The 17928-nt window shown below is 38.4% G+C and overlaps 2 protein-coding genes across 2 annotated transcripts; one reads left to right on the top strand and one right to left on the bottom strand.

Moving 5' to 3' along the window:
• Positions 1-7617: 7617 nt before the first annotated feature.
• LOC104589699 (auxin-induced protein 15A-like) lies at positions 7618-8269 on the bottom strand. The gene has a single exon (XM_010248101.3). The coding sequence runs from the start codon at positions 8129-8131 to the stop codon at positions 7838-7840; it is 294 nt and encodes a 97-aa protein (XP_010246403.1). The 5' UTR covers positions 8132-8269; the 3' UTR covers positions 7618-7837.
• An 8501-nt stretch (positions 8270-16770) lies between these two features.
• LOC104589708 (auxin-responsive protein SAUR21-like) lies at positions 16771-17082 on the top strand. The gene has a single exon (XM_010248114.1). The coding sequence runs from the start codon at positions 16771-16773 to the stop codon at positions 17080-17082; it is 312 nt and encodes a 103-aa protein (XP_010246416.1).
• The last annotated feature ends 846 nt before the right edge of the window (positions 17083-17928 follow it).

Below are 17928 nucleotides of genomic sequence, written 5' to 3'. Positions count from 1 at the left end.
ACCACATATCCTCAAATTTAAAAGGCTTGTGCCCAAGATTCAGCTTAACATCTATTTGAAGGAGGAATAGGCAGTGATCTGAAGCAAGAAAGGGCAGATTGGTATGGGTAGAAAAATCCCAGCCAATCCTTTCTTTGACATTGTAGTTTCTCCATGTAGACCAAAGACCTTGCATTTCCATCTCTATTAAGTTGCAAGAATTTATAAAATCATTAAACTCCTTGGTTTGACTATTAGTTACATTTCGGCCACCCCATTTATTAACATTGCTTCTAAGGGCTTCAAAATCCCCCACGACACACTAAGGTTGGTCAACATTATCAGATATTTCCTTAAGCCAAGACCAAACAGTTCTTTGTTCTATACGATTAGGAGGGGCATATACAAACGTGCACAACCAATATTTATTTAGCATTAAATCCTCAACAAGTGCATGAACAATTCTATCATTTAAAAAGATGACTTTAAGATTACATTGATTTTTTTTCCACAAAATCCATAAAACCCCCCAATTAATCCAATTGATTCAACAAAAGGAAAAGTTTTTAATATTTTCTTTGCATGTTCAGGACCTACTCTAGTTTCCATTAAGAAACATAAATCAACATTATGGGAATTTGAGAGATTAAAAACTTGACGTCTCAGGTGAGGCTTACCCACCCCTCTAACATTCCAGATTAGCATCTACATTGATCATCTCATTGGTCATAGGGCCCATATTCTCCCCATCAAATTCAGCTTTTTATTGATCAATTTGCATCTCTTTCCCCTCCTCGTGCATCTCCTGATCATTTCAATCTTCCTCCATTTCACCTTCTCCTTCTAACTCATCATCATCAAAATTGTCATCTCCAATTCCCTCTAAATTTTCATCCTAATTGATGGATTGATCATGATAAAAAATTTTGCCCTCATAATATTCTATAATGCTCTTATTCTTTTTAGTAGCATTAAGCTTTGGAACCTACACAGGCCTCAGCTTCTTTGGGTGTAATGGTTCCAGGATCATGTGTCCCAGGTTAATGAAGTTGGATCTAGTATTCTTTTGCGCGTGATCATTTCTTTGGTTTTTTTACCTGGAGCTAGTATTTTTTCCTCTTATTCCATGATCTACCCTTAAGATCATCTTTCACATTGTTGTACCTGGGACCAGGCTTTCTTACTATACTTCTTTTTTTTTATGCTGAACAACTATCCAACCTTCTCTATCATTTTCATTCTAGTGCTCAGGGAATTTCTTGGCTTTGTGTGCACGCCATCCACAATTCAAACATAAACAAAAAATATTTTCATAAAATACCTTAATCTTATGCTCTTGGCCTCCAGACGTTATTGGGATTTGAATCTTAAAGGGCTTGGTAAGGTTGACCCATACACAAACCCGAGGATACATAACTCTCTAAAAATCTTCCATGTCGGAGTCTAGCTTTAGAACCGGTTTAATTTCTTGGAGAATGATTTCCAAATTATTTCTTGACCAACAATCAAGAGGGAGACCAAGCAAATGTATCCATAGATAAGCTTCTTTGATCTTTTACATGAGAGGGTTGAAACCTCTCCTCCATTGAAAGGTAACCAGGTATTTCCCATTAACAAACCATGGCCCCTCGTTGAGGATCATATCATAGTCTTCAGTGTTAGAGAACGACAGAAGGAGGAAGCCATTACCAATGAAGCGAATGTCAATTTTTCCTTTAAATACCCCACTTCATAGCTCTCTCAACAATAATCTTGAGAGGTTCATGATCCCCAAGGATTTTTGCAGTAAGAGAAAGATCACATCTCGTCTTCAGTATTTCTCTCCTTCCTAATCATGTCCAGGTTAATAGGCCGAGCAACTTTGGAATTTCCTTTATCATGATTTCATCACTTGAAGTCCTGGGATTGTTCTTCAAGTCTTCCAAAAGCAGGTTGTCAAGAGACTTCCTAGCCTTGCTCGTTTCAGCAATGTCATGACGACTCTTGGTCCTACCTGTTAGACAGTTTTGTATGCCCTTAGCTTCAATCAGAATGATGTACTTTATGAGTTTATTGTAAATGAATAAAGATACATATTTGATTCATGTTCCCTTGGTATGTTTCTGTGTAATACCCTTAAACTGGACACTTAATGAGACTCGTGTTAGTTTAGAATGTTCACAGCCAGTGGGTCGGTCTGGGGAGACCTATCCTGACAAGGCTGACACTGTAGTGCCACCAAGTCGGTTGGGGTGGCTTGTCTCAGTTGCCAAGGTGAGACCCTAGGCACATACAGTGTAGGATTAATTGAATCTTTGAACTGAACCAGATTTCCAGTATTGCCCTGGACCTTGGAGATTGATGGGCAAAACTGGAAAGTTACACCCGACCCCTAGACTCGATTATGATACTACACTAGGTGTCGGATTGGGCTATCTTTGATGTACCAATCAGTGAGATCCTTAGCGGGGGTCAAAACCTGGGTATGTTGGGACAGTCCGAGAATTCATCTGAGTGGGTGATCATAGTGACAGGATCAGCCCCTTTGTCGGACAAAGGTAATGATCGGGGATGCACTCTCACTGATGGAAACCAAGACTGCCGGCAGCCGATTTCAACCGTTGAGATTTGTTTTGCAAAATATATTTTATATAAGATATAAAAGTATATATATATGGTTTCTAAATTGTTTGCAAGAAGGTTTTAATTCCCGGGATCCATGTGAGTGGAGAGTGCAACACTGTTCCTTGCAGCCGAGGGAGAGGTCCTCTCTTGTCGGGTTGAGAGGTTAAGTGTAAGACCATTGAGGATAATACCTAATGGGCTAATCTTGCATCTGCCCACAGTCCCTGGGTGTTACAAGGTGGCTTGGCCCAGGGACCTCTTAGGGTAAGTGTTGGGCCCGTAGAGCCCATTTGATGGGTTTCAGGGGGTGCACTGTCTTTAACAGTGTATTCGGCCAGGCCTTGTAACAAAGGCTGGGCTGAACCCATGTGACTGATGTGTAGATCAATGCTTGGGTCCCACGCCATACAAGGAAGCCCAACTGGGCAGCAGTTAAGAGGGTTAAGTGAGCACATAAGCTTAATGGGCCTAAAGCCCATTTCGAACTGGGCTGTTTATTTAGTTAATAAAGGGGCGAAATCTGAAGTGGATCAGCTAATAGGATTGGGCTTAGACCCTATCCACTTAGAGAGTCCAAGATCTAAATAAGATTTAGATCTGGAAACCTCCTAATCAGATTAGGAGATGGCTGATCTGATCTCCAGATAAGATAAGGATTACCCCTTATCACTTAAAGGGACTTCTAACCCAAATATGATTTGGATTAGCAACTCCTAATCTGATTAGGAGCTGATCCCTTTAAGATTATAAAAGAAGAAGGGGGCGGCAGCCTAAAAAAAAACACAGATCATCAGGTTTTCTTTAGTGCTGAAATCAAGAAGAGAGAATTCTGCTCCCTGCTCTCTTGCCGCCTCCCTGTTCTTGCCGCCCTGTTTGCCAGTTCGATCTCCAGTTGTGGGAGAAGTCAAGATTGGATCTTGACATCAGTCCTTTGAGAAAGGATTGAAAGGAAGCTGTGCTCACGTACCATCTTGCTGATTCTTGCGAAGGACAGAGTTCTTGGAGAAGAACACTGCTGATTCTGCTCCACCTACACTGCGCCATCTTCAGTGGGAGTAGTCTTTGGATCCTTCATTGGGCGTGAACACCTTCGTTGGGAGATATTACTTCTCCGTATCAGGTATAATCCTCTCCCACTCCTTTTGGTTCAGATCTGGTTCAGTTTATGGTTCAAGATTGATCATTGAAAATATGATTTTCTAAATAAGGAATACGATTCCCAGTTGAAGGGAGAGAAAAAATTTTTTGAAATTCGCCCCTTATTCCGCAATCTTTGGGCGTCCATAGGATGGATCTCTCATTCCTTCACTACCCTCTATAGATTCTGAGTAAGAGCAAATATTTTTTTTGACTTTGTTGGTTTCATTCCTGTCTTCTTCTCTTTAATATAGGAAGGGGAACCACACACGTGGTTTAAATCATTATTAAGGGCCTCTTCCATTTTGTGTTCACTTTTGCTCAAGCAGTTAACCAATTCTCTAATGACAAGAAGTGCCTCCTTGTAACTCACCACCCTACTACTATTATTATTGTTTAGGTCGCATTCTGATTCATGCATTGATTTCGCTACGTTACTTTTTTTGCATGGACCTAACGGTCTATTCCTAGGAAGATGAGAAGTCATGGACTTATTTGAGAACGCATCTACAATTCCAAATGGGCCTGTCTCACCCTTGTGATAATTCTTTTGTTGTTTTCCACCTTCTCTTTCACCTGAGGGATCCATTGAGATAATCTACTCATAATCCAAGAGATCAATGTGATCCCCAAGATTAATTGAGAGAGAAATAAGAAGACCGGAACTAAAAGTCATTAGACACCTCCTAACGCCGAGAAGGAACAAGTACTGAAAGAAAAAACTAAAGGAAGAAGAAGAAGTCGAAAGAAAGTAAACAGAGACATAATGGTTACTTCCCTTTAGACATGTTGTCATCACTTCCCTTCAATATCGCATCGTATCCACATCGCACCACATTGCATCCTTCAATACTAAAACCTAAGACCATATCTGCTCCTAACAACGCATTATTTTTATTTTAGGCTACATTTGGCATTCCTTATTTTAGGCTTCGAACCTATCTTTTACAACCTACAGAGATGCAATTTTAAGAGATGTATTGTAAAAGATCACATCAGCACCATGCACCCCACATACACCCATATGGACAATTGCACATATTAGTGTGCACGTGCATGGGGAAAATACTTGTCTTTGGTAGATGTTCCCAATAGGGATGCAAACGGACTGGACCAGATTCGAATCAGGGTCCAAATATGATCTGACACTATTAATTGATATCCAATTCGAAGATCTAACCTGATAAAGATGGATTTGAATTCAAATCCTAGAGAAGTCACCCCAACTGCCATACGCTTGCCTCTGGAACTCATCCTAGCAAGGATCCGATCATGGATGAGTAACCCCCTACAAGATGTTGACCACCTCAATTTGAGAAGTACGATGGCACCTTAAACCCCACAAATCAACTAGAAGGATTTAAGGCCACAATCCTCCTACATGGGACCTTAGAAGCCTTAATGTGCACAGCCTTCACTTTCACCCTACAAAGAGTTGCTTGGCAGTGGTACTCCGCACTGTCACCCTGATCTATGGCCACTTAGAACCAGTTTGAAGAAAAGTTCCTTGAACAATTCACCAACAACTAACGATACTAGAAGATATCGGCCAACCTCATGTAGATCAAATAGAAAGATAGGGAGTCCCTAAGGGAGTACTTGGCAAGGTTCAACGCCTAGTTTATTCAAGTCTAGAACTTGAACCAGTCTATGGTCGTATCCGCCTTGATGAATAGCTCACATTCCTCTCACTTCAATTTCTCATTGTAGAAGAAGGCCCCTACCGACATGACTAAACTCTTAGCACACACACAAAAATACATCAACGCTAAGGAAGCATAGATGCAACACTAGAAAGATAAGGAGGACTAATGTAATCTGAAGCGTAAAGACATAGATGATAACCGAGCTGACCACAATTGGAAGAGATTGGACTGCCATAGATATCGTTGATCGAGGACTCTACCACTGACCTTCAAAAACTTCACGCCCCTCAATGCTACGTGAACCGAGGAGCTTATACAAATTTGTGACCACCATTTTATTTGATGGTCGAAGAAGATGAAGTCCCAAGGCAACAAGAGAAGCTAAGACAAATAATGTAAATTCCACAAAGATGACAGTCACAACACGTAGAGCTGCAAAGACTTCCACAATTACATAGAAAACCTTGTTTGATCCTCTAACACCTTGTAGAGATAACCTTGGCCGCAATGATGTGCCTAACAATTGAGACCCTTTAGTTGGAGTCATCGGCGTCATCTTTGGTGGAATGACTTTAGGGGGAGAGAGCTTCTCAGCATGGAAGGCCTACATTGTCTAAGGACTTATCTCCCTTTTGGCTGCATTTGGAAACGATGCAAATAAGTGTGAATGCAAATATATAGTGTAAAGTGACCCATATAAATTACAAAGTTGGGTTAGCTTTGCATTGACAAATTTATATTCTTACCAAATAGACTTTTAGCTGTAATGGATGCAAACACGAATTCCAATAAAGCATATGCATTTTTTTTTATCAAAAGCCATGGTTTTCAAAACCGGACTGGACCGAACTAGACGGTCGGACTGGAAAAACTAGGAACCGGTTCCGATTTTCCCCAAAATTAGATTTTTTTCCATAAAACGTTAATTTGGTCAGCAAACCGTTGACCCAGGCAGTTGAACCGTTCGAATCATTCAACGGTTTTGACCGTTTTTTATTTTTTTTTGTCAAAACGGGCCATCCATTCGATTCGAACGATCAGACCGTTCTACCCGGGAACCGGACCCCTGACCGGTTCGTTGTCCAGGCCGGTTTTAAAAACCTTGTCAAAAGCCCACTTGAATGTAAATTTACTTCTTTTTTATTGATGTACTTTATATATTATTATCAATGTAAATATGTATTAGAAAATGTATTTTCTGTCATTTGTCAATGCATAAATGTAATGTTGCCAATGTTGCCAAACACAGGCAAAAGTGAACTAGAGTGCAAATTTCCCCTGAATCAGGATTTACACTCCATTTGCATCGTTTCCAAAGACAGCGTTGTTGTTAAAATTTCTCTTATAAACATTAAGTTTTTAATTGCAAAAAGGAGATGTTCCTTAAAATAAGGAATGTCAAATGCATCCTTAGCTTGGAGGTGAACAGAGAGATACTTCAACTTCACTAAAAATTTAAATTGTATCCATCAATAAAGTTGGTAAAGTTGGGGGTTTTACTAAGTGGGTGCTCTATGACATGATGTTTTTATTTTCACTTGTTTTTTAAATGGTTAAATCAACAAAAAATAAAAAACATCTTGTTGAATTATTTGTTTTGAAAGGCAAAAGAAAATTGGTTTTATTTCAAAAAACAATATTTAGGTTCTTAAAACCGTCAAAATAATGGTTTTTAAAACAAAACAAATTTTATAATTTAGAAATTATATAATTTATGAAACATGAAATTAAATAACCAGATAAAAACTTGTTCTTACCCATAGAACACATTTTTTTTTTTGTTTCAATTTGGAAACAAAAATACACTAAAAAAGAACATATTTTCTGTGTTTCTGTTGAAAAGAACCAATTGATTTTGTTTTGTTTTTGGAACTGACACAAGAAAAAACAATTGGCAACGGAAAATACCAGGTTTTTATATAAGTAATTTTCAATTAATTTTATTCATGAATTATAATATCAGAATCCCTTTTTAGTTTTTGATCATTATATTTATACTGTTCAAACGAATCAAATTTGGAGCTACCCATATCCGGTTCGGTTTGATCGGTTTGCAGCCCAGCTCGGCCTAGATCCCCAAAATAGAATTTTTATGTTTATATTTTGTGAAATGCTGGGATATTGAGGGGGGATGCACCGTCGGAGATGCCTGTTAAGATTCCTCTTGTATTTATTTTCTCTTGTGACCAACGAAAATGAAAAAAAGAGATATTCTAGAATTAATTTGAAAAAAAAGCAGAAAAGGGTTGTATAAAATTGAACAAAATGTTTTCAAAGGAAAGATTTCTCATTTCTCATTTCCTCCAACTCTTTTACAGTTGATAACATATATTTACAGATGGGTGTGCTAACTGGGCTTAAAAATTACAAATGGGCTGCAAATTACGCAGTAGGCCCAGTGCCCACTTAATAGCAAAATTGATTGGTCGGATGATCAAAGGATTAGGATTGCCATCCATAGACTTGATCGACTATAGTGAACCGTTTAAACGAGAGGTGAGATCAAGGAATAAGTCTTCTCTGCAAGGGATCGTGAGACCACCCATTGGATGATGAAACCCAAACTCTTCTTCAGCTCGACGTAACAAATCTTGGAAGGAAGGATGGTTCAAGTAGGATAGTGGAACCACAAACCGCTTCTTTTGGGTCTCGCCAACGTAGACGGCGAGGTGACCTTTCGGCACATCTCTAGTGGCCGAATCCAATCGTTTCGTGTTCAAAGGAGACCGTCGGCCGGTGAGCATTCCGGGCAACTGGAAACCCATGGTTTCTATATATGCACTTCTACTATCTCTTGATGAAAGACAAGAAGGCTAAGGAAGAGGCTGAGAGGGCTGGTTGTGCTTTGTTGTAATTTGTGAAAGACTTCAGTGATGAGATGGCTAGCTGGTCTCCTTGGTTTGTATATATAGACTAGAGAGAGAGAGAGAGAGAGAGGAACTGAGTACATGGGCAGCCCTCTCTGAGTGTCTCACTCTTGGTTTGGGCATGTTGAGAGACATGCTTCATGAAGGCTCACATGGTTTGCTTTGGAAGCTCAGTATTAGGATCTCCGGACGGGTTGCATTGTACTACTTGTAGCCTGTCCCACCATTGCAGAAACAGTGGAGTAGGTAGGGGAAGGTCCCCCCCATTCATTGATTAATTTGGGTTACAACTTACAAAGTGGTGGGCTCATTTCATTGGGTTAATGAAGAGATATTTGTGACAAATGAAGCTAACTGCTTCTATCTTGTCTTCACCCAGTCTGTCAAACTCAACAATTGATATATTGTTCAAAAGGACTTCGTGTTCCTTTTACTTGGTGAGAAGAGTATATACAATCCATGTGCTTCTCCAATTTGTGCTTGTACTGTACCAACCCTACTCTGGTCATCATAGTTGAAGACCTGATCAGGTCTGGGGGCCCATTACAATTTGGTAAGGGAACAAACCCAGCCAGACTTTTCCATTTTGTAGAGGCACTGAATCTAACCCAGTTTGGTCATTGTAAGGGTGGTAGAAGGAAGCCCTAATAATGAAGCACTATTTCAGAAGGGAGGGAAAAATCTACTCCTATATTTTGTTGAGTAAGTTGATCAATCGGGTAATTGATCGAATTTTCATATTGGTACCGTAATTTTCTTAGATAACTCTTGGCCGGGAATCATTGGAACCGGGTAAACAAATTATCCAAGTACCAAAAAATGAACCAGGCCGGCCTTAGAATCATTGAGCCAATTTTAATGTATGATTGGTCGTTGCGGGGAGCCCATTTGTCTGATTTATATGAACAGGGTCTCTTAAAAGGACATGAGGACGCGAACAAGCTTTGTTGGAGGTACAGCATGAAGCCTGAAGGCAATTTGCTGAAACACCTAATGGTTTACAAGAATTCGGAGGGCGCCATATGAAACCAGGGATGGAGTGCCCACAGTTTTTTGTTCTCAACTTCATTTAATTTGCTTTGAATTTGGTTTGCATTTCTTTCTTGATATTAACAAGGCTTGGAAGGATGCTTAAGAGAGTCCGGATCAACTCCTTGCACTCATCTCACAGCATGTCCTGGCCGCACATTGTGAACATCTTCTCTATTTGTATTTATTATTCATAGAGAGATATTCCCAATATAGGGTGGGAAATGGGTGTGAGTCTAGTGTGAAATGTTCCCGATATACAGTTAAGATATACTGTGGGGCGTAGATGTAAATTTACATTTTTACGGATTAAAAAAACAAATAAATAGCACACATTTAGGCTGTACATTGTGTGGTTTGGAAGCCCTCTTCCTTTCCCTACCTTTTCTTTCAAACCAAACATAATCTTAGATTAAAAAGAAAAGTTCGATTAGATTTTAATGCTGCCAAAGAAGATTTTAATTTAGATACTGATGTAAATATTTCATAATTGTGGGGATAATGTTGCACCTTGAACTTGCTGGCAAATGGGCTGCAATGTAACAACATCATTGTTGCTAAGTACAAATTAAAACATGGACCAACCAATGAATGAGTCCTATAGCACAATGAAGATCAATTATATAAAATATATAAATAAATAAGAATAAAATCAGGTGATTCCGCTACTATATTCAGTTAGACAATGCAAAACTCTGATACATCATCAAACATTCCTCAGCCCAACATGTTCTCACGATAGGATTTCTCAGATGCAAGGCTTAGGACCATGTCATGCAGAGGTTAAAACACTAGTTCTGGCCAATCAATTTTTATCATATATGTATGAATCTTTATGCCAAAAATCTAATTCACATGTTTTCTTTGAATCTGGATTAATTTGCTCCTCACAGAATGCGCCTCACACCAACTTTATAGCATTTTCAGCCATGTGAGACATCTCCCTTTTTATGGGGAGATGTTTTCAATGCATAGCTGTGATGTGATATGAGTAGGCATGTAAATGGTATTCAAAAATCCAAATTCAAATCTGAGATTCGGCATAATCGAATCGAATTTGGATATTTCATCGAATTCGAACACTAATTTTTTATCAATTAAATTATCAAATCAAATTCGGATATGCAATGATCTCTCTCTCTCTCTCTCTCTATATATATATATATAAAGAAGATTAAAAAAGTAAATAAACAATTCTCGATTCTCGAATCTCATTGAATCAAATGAGTAGAAACTAATGAACATTTGAACCTCTCCTCTAGTCTCCATCTCCTTTCAAATCCTAACCCTAACCCTCCCTTCACCGTCGTCGCCCGAGCAACCACCTTAATTGGCCACATCAACGATTTGGCAGTCGACAGTCGATAGTCGAATACCTGTTAGCGACCACTGCCCCTTATCCTCTGCCTCTCCTTAGTTCTCTCTCATCTCTCATCTTCTCCTCTATCTCTCATATTTCGAGTCTCGACTCAGCATCGTCGCTGCCCAAGCAACCACCATCACCAACAACAATGCCAGTGATAGCGGTCGAGCACCGGTGACCGGCCACTACCATCTCCTTCACCGCTGCTCAATGCCTCAAGGCCCTCAACCCAAGTTGATACTGCAAGAGTGCCATTGTGCCAACAATCAAGTTATCGGTCGAATTCGAATCAAATTAAATTCAAATCGAAATACTTGATACCCGTCGAATATCGAATCGAATTCGAATATTATTGTTCATAATCGATTTCAAATTCGAATCTAACCTGATTCGATTCGAATTTGATCCGTTTACAGGCCTAGCTATGAGATTGGCCTAAGAGCAAATTCGATATCATTTTCTTTATCTCATTCTACTAATTTCTCTGCCTTCCTCTCTTATATATTGAACGTGCCACTTAATTAGTCTTAATAAAGCAAATAAAAAAACAAGAATATAAATACAAGTAAATTAGAGTAAAGTTGTGTGATTTGAATGGTATCGATCTATCTCATTTGTATGTCTAGGTCCAGTACCTGTATCCACAATATGGTTTTTGAAAATTGGATTGGACCGAATGGTTGTACTGGTTGACCTGGAACTGTCCACGCAACCGGTCCATTTTACGTTTAACCCGGAATTTGGCCAAAATTGTTAATTTGATTAATAATCCATTGACCCGAACAATCAAACCATCAATCCATTTGACCCATTGGCGAACGACTTCGATTCCTGATCGATCGCTTTTTAAAACCTTGGTACACAGGCACAAACAATTAAATTCACAAACCAGACGGTTAAAATTAAAGCTATCCGGTTGTACTGTTTGGTAGGTAAATTCTTTGTATTTTTTGGCGAGATCCATTGATTGTCTGGTTCCTACTCTCTATACATGGCACATGTTTTCCACAGAGGGGAGCGTACACTACTGTCATACATGATCCCCATTTAACCCATACGGCCATGACCCTACCTTGTTCTGCTGTTTCTCTCCACACTAGGAGAGAAAGAGATTATTAGATTTCTCTCTCTCTCTGGGCTGGTGCATGCAAATGCAATTAAAGACCTAAAGACCAAGACTACTGTTAAGGCTGTTGGACCAGAGTACTCTGCAGTAGACGGAAAACACAAACAGCCAACCCTGCAGCCCATGTGGTGGTGCCGGTCCTTTCGACTGTTGCTCAGTTTGGCTGTTGAATCTCACCAAGGCATAGCGGCCATGCCAGTTCGTGTGCTGTAGGAATCTTGACGGCATATTTATCACGTTAGATTGGGTTAATAAATAATAATAGAAGGTCCACGATCAAGGACGGAGTGTACCGCGGAAGATAGATCTGGGCTATAAAGATGTAGTATAAGCCAGTTACAGAGAGTGCAAAAGAGTGGCGGACGCCTTAGCTAGCCAATTATGCGTGTGACATACTCGATGTTTTTCCCTAGTGACACCCTTCTTCATGATTCAGTTATTAATAAGTGCTTAATTAACGGAAGACAGGATGAGAATCCCATATTGATTTTTGATTCAACTGGACCTAACTTTTTCTATTTATTTATTTATATTTTTCAGTCTATCCGTTTATTCTAGCCCGTTTGGTGCGTTTTTTCGCACGGTCTTTTGGCTGTTTACAAGTCGGGAAGACTGAAAATCGGTCTATTTTCATTTGGCATGCAGAAGATCTAATCGCCAAAGACGGGATGCCGAAAAGACACGAGAAGCCCATTTTGGGCTGATTTCGAGAAGCTCCAAATGAAGCTTCTAGGGTCTTTTGCGTTTTAATCTTGTGCAAAAAGATGCAAAATGACACATGGAAAGACGCACATCTGCCAAACGGTTTTTAGGCTGCCTAGATCTTATGTCAAAAGCTCATTACGTCTTTTAATTGTCAGAGCTACAAGAAGATCTTCTCAAAAAGACTTGCCAAACGAGCCCTCTATCAATGGAAATATAAATATGTAGAATGTATTTTGGTTCATACAAATGCAAAGTTGGTCTAGTTTTGTATTGACAAATTTACTTTTTTGTCAACCAATTTTTAGTTGTAGATGCAAACACGAATCTCAAGATTGAAATATGCCTTTCTAACATTGATCAACTTTGATTGCAACGTTTGCTCTCATCTTGGATGCAAAATATGCCCTGAAATTTCTGCAGAAAGTTGTTGATTTCAGTACATCTATATAAATGTATATTGTATTCTTACCAAACACCATCTATACTGAACCAAAGTGTATATATACACCTTAACTTGCATTTGTACTCTTTCCAAACAGAACCTTAGGATCAGTTTGGAAGGAGAACAAATACAAATACTTAGAGTGCAAAACTTTGTATTTTGTATTATTTTGTATGTATTTGCACAACATAAATACAAATTGAACCTTATAAGCTCAGTTACAAAATAGTAAAAATATAAATATATATATATATATATAATACAAAACCTTGTATATTCTATTTCTCAACCTTGTATTTGCATTGTACATACTTATAATTTGTATTCTCCCAATGGCTCAGTTTGGAAGGAGTACAAATACAAATATGTAGATTGAAAAACCTTGTATATTCTATTTCTCAACCTTGTATTTGCATTGTACATACTTATAATTTGTACTCTCCCAATGGCTCAGTTTGGAAGGAGTATAAATACAAAAATGTAAATTGCAAAACCTTGTATTTTGTATGTAGTTGTATTGTACATATTTGATTTGTACTTATTGTAAAAAACCCAAAATAGTAGATTCGAATGACACTCAAAAATGAAAAGAAAATAGAGATAAAGAGAAACAAGCAAAGATGATACACAGATTTACATGGTTCATCTTATAGTCTATGTCCACTGGTGGAGTAAAATCTACTATGTAATCTGTAATGGAGAAGAATATAGAGTTGTGCACTCATAACCTCACTTATAGAAAACTCTAAACCCCACCCAAAGTCTCACCTTTCGGGTTTTTCTCAATTTAATTCGGAGTGGGTCGCAACAAAGAATTATGGCTTAACCATAACAATACTCCTCCTTGAAGTGAGCCTTTATTGAAATATTTGATGGCCACCCTCCACTGTAAGTAAACTTTTGGGGAAAAAATTAGACTATACCTGTCAAAAACCCCCACTCTACACACCAGTGCCAGCCGGTGAATTGGCATCAATTCCGAGCTGGCACCCACCCCAACTGTACTTTGGGCCTAGAAGTTCTGACATTGGGCTAAACCGTCATTCTTCCTATATATATATATATATAATTGAGCTATAATTAAACAGAAAGGACATATAGTATGATTGGGCTATAAGTCTATAACTAGATTTGAAAATCTAATTTGAATTTGAAATCATCTCTTTAGGATTTGATTCAGATTTTAATAGAATTGTAAAACGGGCCATGCCGCTCGTGGCACGGCATGGCCTGACACGACAAAGTGTGGGTCGTGCCGGGCCGAGGCTTTTATGTCCACGGGCTGGCACAACCTAGCCTGCAACACGGCCCACCCGAGAAACAAATGGTTGGGTACCCCTAACCCCTCCCAATAACTAGTTTCAGCTTTTATTTTTTATTTTTTATAAAAATACCCCTCAATAGCTATATAACAGCTAGTTTGGTGGGGGCATTTAGGTAAAGTGATACATAACTTTATAATAACCAAAATACCCCTCTCAACAACTAAAAAATGATTAATTTTTAGGGTATTTTGGGCAATTGAATTATCTTCAATTCTTATAAAGAACCCTATCCTCCACAACAGTCCACCATTCTCATCACACTAATTCAACAATTCTCTTCTCAATTCTCGTACAATTGTACTCTCTCAGTCTCTCATCTCAATTCTCATACACACTATACACTCATACTGTCATACACTTAGGTAGTTAGGCACTTAGCAATTTATTTAGCCATTTAGGAGGCTTTGAGAGGCTTCAACCGTTGAAATCAAGTTGAGATTTTGAATTGGTAATCCGACCATCTGGGTAAGTCAGTAAGTGCAACTAAATTAATTTTCGTTTTTTAGAATTAAAAAAATGGCCGATTCCTCCTCCTAAAACCAATTCCACAATAGTAAGTTCAATAGCCCAATTTGGAAAATATTTAAAATAGAGGAGTTTGAGGGGAAGGAAAAAAGAGTCATTTGCTAAAAATGTAGGATTAATTTTAGCTTCAGTAGCAAGGGTGGTACTGGGCCTACTGGCCACTTGGCCAAACATTTGCTCTTCCATGAGAAACAAGCAAAAGACATTTACTTTAAAGATTTGTTGGATGTTGAGGATAAATTACAAGACAAAGAAGGGCATGATACTACTGCATCTGATGAAGCAGATGATTAAAGTCAAGGAGATTGAGTAATTTTTTCAACAATGTAACATTTTATTTTCAAATTGTATTTTTTTTTATATTTTAAATAAAATAAAATTCCTATTTTTTCCAATTTATTGTCCATTTTGTATTTTGGTAAGTATTTTATTTTATTTCTTTTTAGATTTTTAATTTTTCAATTTGTTCCCAAATCCCAAAGCGTGTAAAGCCGCAAAGCCCAAAGGAAAGTTAGCAAAACAAAAAAAAAATAGTCTAGGCCTTTCTGGCCTGGTTCGGCCCAAGCCTAAGGCTTGCCTTGTGGCCCAGGCCCACGGCATGGTCTGCAACCTGCCTAGCCCAGGCCCGTTGCACGGCATGGGACCGCATAGGCTTAGATTGAGCCCTCAAATTATCCCAGGGGAGGGGGGCACGACCTAGGACAGCCCATGGGCCAGTATCGCACAACCTGCACTTTGCATGGGCCGCACGCGGGCCATGCCCGTTTGACAACTCTAGATTCTAATAAGATTTAAATGAGGTTAAATTTGCGTGTGATCTTATTATTAATTGGATGCTAGTCCAGATTTTTAATAAAATTAGTACAGATCCTGTATTACCAGGAGAAGGGGTGTCAATTGGATTGGATTTGGTCCAATCCAATCCTGTCCAATATGAGTCCATTACAGATGGACTAGGTCCAATCCAATGATTACTTTGGACCATTTTGAATTGGTTTAATTCAATGTCTGAACCGTCTAATATGTTCAAATTTATCTTAATTGAGATTGGTTCCAATCCAAACCTGATCCATTGACACTTGTATTCTTTTCTTCTAAATATTGATTCAATCCAACCCAATGCAATATAAATCTATTATGGATGGGCCAGATCCAATCCAATAAATATTTTGGACTATTAAGTCTGGACTGGTCCAATTCAATATATCTTATTGATCCATCCAAATTGATTTTAATTTGGACGATGTCCAACCCAAAAACAGTCAATTGACACCTTTAAGTAACCAGGAGATCCAGAATATTATGCGCAATGGAGTTGGGTTGCTCCAATCTAACCCCGGACTATGTAGAGGCCGAAGCTGATGCCAACCAAATTCAGTCTCTTTGTTATAGGAACCAAAATATCTAAAAAAAATCACCATGGCAACACCATGTAGTGGAAATATAATTCCTCGTCTGTTTGTAACTAGTGTTACTATGTATAAGCACCAAAGTGACAGGTAGGTGGGTTAGTTGGCTTCTATCCCTCTCTGTAACAAGTAAGAAGAATGAATCATAGCATACATGATTTCTATCCACAAATTGAGATTGTTGTCAACAAAATGTCTCCTAAACAACACAAACATTCTGTGCAAAGCTGTGTGCGGTGATTCATCTCTCTAATAATGCATGCCGAGCAGGACAATCCCAGTTGTTCCGATTCTGAAAACCCAATTGGTTGCGGTCGGCTGCATGAATAGTACACAATCCATTTGATGAAGAGACGCGCGCATGATAGGCTAGCTAGTCTCCTCACAATAAGTCGCAAACAATCCGTTTGAAAAAATTCTCCACCCATACTGCCTCCTATATATATGTGTGCGTAGATGCCCACTTCTACGCATTCAGTCACCTAGCTACAGTTGAATTAAAGCTTTTAGTTATATATCTTGTTACATCAAACGTTTTTGAGCTTTTCTCGTTTTAGCAAATATATATCTGTGATTTCTTTTGTTTTAGGTCGCTGCTTTCTCTATCAAAGAGATGGGTATTCAGTTGCCTGGAATGGTTCATGCCAAGCAGCTTCTACAAGGCTTGAGAAGGAGCCAATTTGTGGAGGCCATTGCGTCTGACGTCCCGAAAGGCCACTTCGTCGTTTACGTTGGAGAGTACGAGAAGAAGCGGTACGTAGTGCCCATATCTTACTTGAAGCATCCTTCATTCCAATACCTGCTCAGTTTGGCTGAGGAAGAGTTCGGGTTCGATCACCAGATGGGTGGTCTCACAATTCCATGCAAAGAAGTAGACTTCATTCGTCTCACATCCCAGTTGAATAGATCACGAGAGAGGATGTAAACTGTAGTTTTTTTATATCTTGTACCGATGAAGGACTGAAGACAAAGGAGATGCATTGACCCACTTGGGCTTTGTTAATACATGAACTATCAAATCAGATTTATTCTTAATTTGAACATAGATTATAGATATGAGGAATATGTATTCTTGTTACTGTGGAAAGTCCACAAAGTTAAAAGGTACAAAAAAAAAAACACGTGTGTGTGAACAACAAATTAGTGATAAGTGGCAATACTATTAATAATCTGAGTGGTTTTTTTTGATAGATATTGTGAGTGAAGTTATGTTTCAGATAAAAGTGGACCCAGCAGAGAGAAAGGGGGGATATTTAACCACTTGTGTGCATAGCTTTAGTATAATTGGCAATATTTCAGGCTTCTGAAATGCCACTTCACTAACGCTTCTTATCTTTCCAATCATTCCTATGTATGAAAAATTGATATACTACCAAAAATTGATACATCATAAAAAATGACGAATTATTTAACACACAAATTTGATACATCACCAAAAATTGATTCATCAGTAATCATTAAGGGTAGATTGCTGATATTTATGCTAATAATACTGTTTTTTTCCTAAACTTTCTAACATTGTTGCATCTAGATCCATCCTTCAATTATCTTGAACCAATGAAAGCGGAAAAATTACCAAAACATCCATTTGACCGTTTGAGTGGTAAAGTAGTTTCTAAATTTACCCCTCCCTATTACATTGATATAAAATTCATAAAATTTGTATTTTTTTTTACAATTTCTATAAAGTTTGTTGAATTATATATACCTTTTGTTTTTTTTTTTCACTTTATGTATTTTTTTTCTGTAATTCTGATTTTTTTGGTTGAAA

The sequence above is a fragment of the Nelumbo nucifera genome, chromosome 6 (genome assembly GCF_055504915.1).
Source record: "Nelumbo nucifera cultivar China Antique chromosome 6, China Antique-T2T, whole genome shotgun sequence".
Lineage (NCBI taxonomy): Eukaryota > Viridiplantae > Streptophyta > Magnoliopsida > Proteales > Nelumbonaceae > Nelumbo > Nelumbo nucifera.
The sequence above is the reverse complement of the archived record's forward strand: the minus strand, read 5'-3'. Positions and strand labels throughout refer to the sequence as shown.

Bases quoted from the DNA above. Each gene is read 5' to 3' on its own strand.
- LOC104589708 (XM_010248114.1), top strand. From the start codon at position 16,771: ATGGGTATTCAGTTGCCTGGAATGGTTCATGCCAAGCAGCTTCTACAA.
- LOC104589699 (XM_010248101.3), bottom strand. From the start codon at position 8,131: ATGGGTTTCCAGTTGCCCGGAATGCTCACCGGCCGACGGTCTCCTTTG.